Source organism: Limulus polyphemus, unplaced genomic scaffold (assembly GCF_000517525.1).
Source record: "Limulus polyphemus unplaced genomic scaffold, Limulus_polyphemus-2.1.2 Scaffold4252, whole genome shotgun sequence".
NCBI classification, from domain to species: Eukaryota; Metazoa; Arthropoda; class Merostomata; order Xiphosura; family Limulidae; genus Limulus; species Limulus polyphemus.
The window spans coordinates 31347-37784 of record NW_013669862.1 but is presented as its reverse complement, the minus strand read 5'-3'; the positions used below and the strand labels follow the sequence as shown (position 1 = coordinate 37784).

The window sequence follows — 6438 nt, the reverse complement described above, 5'->3', positions numbered from 1 at the left end:
TGTGCTAGTAATTACTAATCATAGTATTCATACCTCATTGAAAAAACATTTTCTAAAAAAGGATTTATTTCTGGGAAGTACCGCACAAGAAAAGTGTTCTGATTGTGCTCTTTAGTCACATGCAACTCATTGCATCAAAATGATTCAATGTACAGAACTCAAAATTTTCATAATTTTTTACTGATATAAACTGTAATGTTTTTATATATTAAAAGTGGTACCGTTTATTGAAAAAATAACAGTTTAAGAACTCCAGTTTCTCAGTACTACATTTAAAAATTACATTAATAAAGATATATAATTAAACCATCACATACAGTTCTAGAGAAAGTCTTGTTCTTGTTGTGAGGAGAGTACTTTTATTTAAAATTGTGTTCTATTATAAAGAAATGGTTGTTGCACATACCACAGTTATTTTTCTAATCGTCTGAATCTTGAATACCCAAAGTGTAAAATTTTCTATGGATTTTTTGTTTGTGGTGCCATTCAACAGATGTTGTGGGAGTTTTAGTTACATACATAGAAACTGACATACATGCTACATCCATTAGAGTAAGATAATTTCTTGAAATAGTAGCAACAAGTTCACTGCTCATCATCTTCAGCACACTGGAACTCATTGCTGAATATATATTTGATGGTTGAATTGATGATAAAAGCAAAATAAGATAATGAAAAAGTTCTCAACAAATTACTTTGTTACAGTGGAAATTTCTAGAAGGTCCTTAAAAGAAATCACAATAAAAGGCTGTTATATTTATTCATGAGTAGACTAAAAACTCCAGTTTATTCCATGGTCACATTCATATCTGCTGAAGTGAAACTTTCAGTACTGAGAATAAGCTGACATATCTCTGTAAAAAACTTACTTTAACATGCCCGGCACATAATTTTTAATTAGAAAGGCAATATTTTAACATTATAAATAAAACAGTTTCTTCTTGCATCTGATATGCCTATGTCTTATTTTGAAAATGAAACAATCAAATTGTTTAAAATCAATATTTTAAAACTATATGAAGTGCTAATCCTTTGGTGTTATTTATTTTCAAAACGAATTGCATATCATGCTAATTTGTTTTCATCATTAGAAAAGTCGATCTGTTGCGCTAAAATAGCTTCTCAACATTATATATGTTACTGCTTGTAAAAACATTACATTTTATGTTCTGAAACCTTTAAAGTTCCCATCCTGAGAAATTCAGTCACTATCGCTAGCACTTCCAAAGATCTCTTCTTCATCACGACGTTTTTTGGCTTCCTCTTCCTCTTCAACTTCACTTTCACTAGAAGACTTGTCACTTTCACTGCTACTACTACTACTGCTACTGCTGCTGCTTGAACTGCTACTACTACTGGGCTTAGCTTTGGCATCATTCTCTTCCTCACTTTCCTCATTCTCCTTTTGTTTCTCTTCTTCTTCTTCCTCATCTTCACTCTCATGTTTCTGCTCCTCCTCAATTTTCTCAACTTCATCTTCCTCCTGCTCTTCATGTTCACTCTGATCTTTCTCTTCACCTGAAAAAATAAAGGGAAAGTCCATAAATATCATATTTAACTTATAATTAACATACTTATTGAAAAGTTCATCACAATTATAAGAGCAAAATTTAAACAACAAATAATCCATTGAAAACATTAATAACCAAATAAAAACAATACACCAAACAACAGCAATGGTTGTGGTAATTTCCGATATTCATCCTAAACCTACCCTTACATCTACAATAAGTAACTAATTACACACCTCAGAAAACTAAAAACTTCCTTTTATAAATGTGAAATAAAGCCTTTTCTTAAATAAGAAGCAAGTTTTGCTGGTTAAATAAAAAAAAGTGTTAAAAAATTATTTCATCTTTTATGAAATGTTTTATATAATAAGGAATAAATCTATTTAAAAGTCTTATATTTATTACCTTCCTCCTCCTCCTGCTCCTGAACTTCCTCTTCAACCTCCTCTTCTTCTTGGGGAGGTTCTAACTGTGTCATTCTTATCTCCTATTAAAAGAAAAAAACTCATGTTGGCAGTTACGTGTAATAAACAACACTGATACCAGTCTAATTTCTAGTGTGTTGTGGTTGATTGTGTACTTTGTTCAGTCTCTTTCTGATAAGCCTCTTGAAGTTTTGAAATAAATTTAAACTCCAAACATCACTAGGTGTTGCAAGTACTCTTGGAAATATTTAAACATATTTAAAATAAAGATATGAAACATAAAATACAAATAATTCCAAAACTTTTAAATAACAAAAAATGGGTAATTTTTTAAATTATTAAGTTTCTTTACTTAAATATAATGCCTGATTCAAATAATAAAAACAAAAATTAAATTGTAACCATGTGCTTAAATGAGATTTTATTAATGTTTATCAAAGGCTAAATATATTATTAAAGAGTTATCACCATTTTAACATTAAACAATGTAATAATCAAATACTGTTTATGAATAGTAATGCATAAAAAAAATGCATTAAAAAAAGCAAATTAACTTAATGATTTGATTGTATGCTATTTGCAAGTATATAATTCCATACCACAGTAAAATTTTGCTTAAGATCGTGAAAAATTAAATATGACTTGGTCTCAAGATATTGAATTTTGCTAGACCTATACATGCAACATATTAGGTAGATTGTTGAGTTTTTCCAGTACGCCATAAAATTTTTTCTTAAGCAAACCTCATAATTTACCTGAGTCTTCATCTCTGTTTCATTGAGTGGACGGTGTCGTACAACCAACCTTGACTTGCTAGGCTGAGTACCAGGCTTGAGTCTTCTTTTACTTAGACGAACCCTGTAAAGTATATTCAAGTGAATCAATTCTCAGTTCATAGAAATGTATCACATTTACTTGATATCTTTCTTAAGTTAAATTTTCAAAAACATAAGTGAAAAAAAAAATCAAGTATATCTCTTACAGAAATTATATATTTAAAGAGACATAGACTTGAATATAGATTTTCAAATAATGTTCACTGGAGAAAAATATATGGCTGTGATATCCATGAAAACTAATGTGTTACAGATAACTTATACTATAAGTATCCACAGTATGTATCAGAATCAGGAAGTGTTTTACAAAAGAACAAAATGAACTTGGATGGCAAAGGAAAAGACTTGAATAAAACTGAACAAGTGAATTTGCTGGGCTCTTCAACAAACTGGTTACTGGAACTGAAGCAAGGGGGATATCTACATCAGAAAAGAATGCAGCAAAAACTCTGATAAGTCATACTGTTAAGTTAGATGCAATGATATCATACATGATATCATACAAACTTAGATTATCTGCATCAACAATTATGCTACTGTATATATTCATAAATTTCCAGATCATACCAATTCACAAAAAGTTTGTACTACCCCCTCAACTTGAGTATGATCCATTCTCAAAGGTAATGATGATACAGAAATAGGGTTAAACAAGTATAAACTTTCACAGTGGTTTAGCAAAGGTTTATGACCTTACACATCCCATTCAAGAGAACACCAACTAAGTGAATAACACCTGGACAAAAATTTAACTAAATAAAGATATATTCTTTACTAATTAAGGAAGGATGAAATATCACAGTTTTTTTCAACTGTAACAACCTCCCCCCTTTCCTTATCTCTAGGCCTTCCTGAACCCAAACCTCAAAACAAAACATTGAAGTAAACAAACTACAAGCACAATACTGTAATATTTACATATACACAACAAAAGCAAACCTTATTACGCATACAGGTTCTAGTGATCAGTGAAACAAAATTAAATTACTAAAATATATGAAAACAACTAAAACTGTATATCAAATCAAAATGGAAATTAAAATAAGAGATAAAATTGAAAAACCTATTACAGAATTAATCATAATAAAAACAGCAGAAAATATGAAACCACTGAACAAAATGAAAAGAAACGATACAAGATCAACTCAAAATAAAAAAAAAGAATATATTAACAGTCAGTCATTCTTCCAATAAAAATGTAAAATGAAAAACACAAAAATAATTAAATGATATACAAGTAAGAAATGAGCATAGCTTATAAGATACTAGCAGAAAGACCACCCTACAGACAGCTGTTTGGTCAGGATCTTGGTGAGCAATTTTATGTGTTTCAGTATTTCGAGTTTGTTCCTGGCTTCTTCTCACTGGGTCTTGCCTCATAACTTGGTGAACAAGCCTATCTGTTTCTTTCTGTAACTTGCATTGTGACGTTTCATTTACTTTCTCCATCGTAAGTCACTTTTCCATTTGGAAATTTTTGGCATCATGATTTTTGATCAATTTATACCCTTATTGAAGTAAAAAATACACGTGTAACTTACGAAGATCAAGTTACTACAAAATTCCTGGAAATTTGTATGCAATGAACTCTGCATGATGGACTTGTGGTTACTTGTGTCAGAGAACAATTCAATTTGTAACCTACACTTGGATTCTCTGGAAGAAAAAGTTACTTTTATTCTGAAATATCACAATGATTCTCCGCTAGGAAGACTCACTTTCAAATTCTGCATTAAACTCACTTTACCACAATTTTAGACATTTTATTAAAAACATAATTTCACTGATAATATTAAATGTACATTATTAAATAGGAAAGAAGTAACATTTTTCCATTAAAGAAGCAATTTAGGAAAAAATCCTATAAAATTCCTATTATTTTTATAAGTTTAGCAAGGGTCTATTTTTAAAACATTTTTCATTTTGGTGCAATATAAAGCTGTTATTGACTTATTTCTTTACAAAAGTGGACACGTGCAGTAAATAAACTTTTTCATAAAAGACCCAATTGTAAAGAAACTTTGTTAGAATTTCTCCTTATAATGTTGAAAAATCGTGCAAAGTTTCATCCAAGTTGGACTTAAACTGTAGGAGGAATTCTGTGGAAAGACGGACCTTATCCTCTTATATACAGATTAATTCACAATAATCAAAACTGTGTACACAATAAAAAAAAAAACAGTATAATTTAAGATGGCTCAAAATGAAATAAAACCAATATAAACTAAGTGAAAAGCTGAGCAAAACACAGTATTATATAAAAGTAGAGAATTAAATACAGTATAAAATCAAATCCATTGCAGAAACCTGAAATAAATAAAACAGCATAAAAAATTACACACAATAAAACAGAACTGATTCAGAAAATAAACAAAGCAATGCAAAACTGAAACACAAACATGACACTGGTCAAAATATAAAATGCAAGAGAAATTAAGAAAATACTATGCAGAGAAATGGCTAAATTCAAACATTGAACTAGATGTAAAAATTAAAATGCTATTAATTAATTAACATTAATGAAAGAATAGTGTACTTCACTTACAGAACACACAAACACTACTTGTTAGATTCAAGTACTGTAAATAAATAAAAAGGTTTGTTGAGCAGCGTAACATCATTATGACCTTGTATAAGCAGAACGTTTCATAATTCTTCCTAAAAACATCTTGTGATGAATGAAAATCCTCTAAGCAGCTATAAAACATTTACATTCAGCCTCTAGAGAGCAGTGGGGTTCTGGAGACCCTATTTGCTCTCTAAACATTTCTCTTTTAATTTCACCCTGATCCACCATTTTTGTTTAGCATACTCAACAGGGCACCAGTGTCATTTCAAGATGTCAACATCTATTGGTGTTGGGCCTAAAATGGTAGATGAAGCCAAAGTAGTAGTAGATACTTCCTCTGTTTTGCACTCATCCAACACCATGAGTTTTGCTAAATGCTGCACAACCTGGATGAGTAATGTCACTAGGCTAGGCACCAGGAAGGTTTTTTTTTTTATTAGAGTTAGAAGCATCAGGAGTAGATCCTCATATTTATCCAACAGGTAGTCTTCCAAGTTAAAAAGTTACGAGTTCAAGTTTTCTTTCTGGTCATAATGTAGGTACTAGATAACTACATTTTAGAGTTTTGGCCTTATACAGAAAACCTCATGATTACTAACTTATCAAAAGTCCAGTTAACAATGTAGGGTTGAAGGTCACAGCCATTTAGGCCATGTCTCAATCTTACCTAGGTAGAAGCTGTTAAGTAGGAAGTACCACATGTGCCGCACCTTACAGCAGGAATGACAATTCCATAGTCACAAAATAGTCCATCACAAACATTAATGAAAACAATGAGTTTTTCACTTAGTGTGGTGTAGATTATCCTAGCAACCTTTCATTTCTTTATCAGTGTAAAAGCACGTATTACGAATATTTTGAACTACAAAAGATACCATGTTTCACTTTCAATGCAGTATATGCTGATAACTGTGGCCTTTAACAAGTACATACACATCTCAGTATCCTATGCAAGTTCTTCATTTGCCATAAAATTGTACACTTTAAGTGTGTGTAATTAATTAAGTATAAAAAAGCAGTCTGTACACAATGTATATATTAACATCAGAGATGAAAGTGTCCCTTTCCTAAAAATCCTGAAAATAATGGAAGCCAAG

General features: G+C 30.6%; 1 protein-coding gene across 1 annotated transcript in view; it reads right to left on the bottom strand.

Annotated features, from left to right (window-relative positions):
* Positions 1 to 735: 735 nt before the first annotated feature.
* LOC106470854 (RNA polymerase II-associated factor 1 homolog) overlaps positions 736 to 6438 on the bottom strand; it is a 34333-nt gene continuing 28630 nt past the window's right edge. The window contains exons 9-11 of the mRNA XM_022399495.1: positions 2692 to 2794; positions 1917 to 1998; positions 736 to 1518 (exon numbers count right to left, since the gene is read on the bottom strand). Coding sequence (XP_022255203.1) covers positions 1202 to 1518; positions 1917 to 1998; positions 2692 to 2794 — 502 coding nt within the window. The 3' untranslated portion in view covers positions 736 to 1201. The remainder of the gene's footprint in view (positions 1519 to 1916; positions 1999 to 2691; positions 2795 to 6438) is intronic.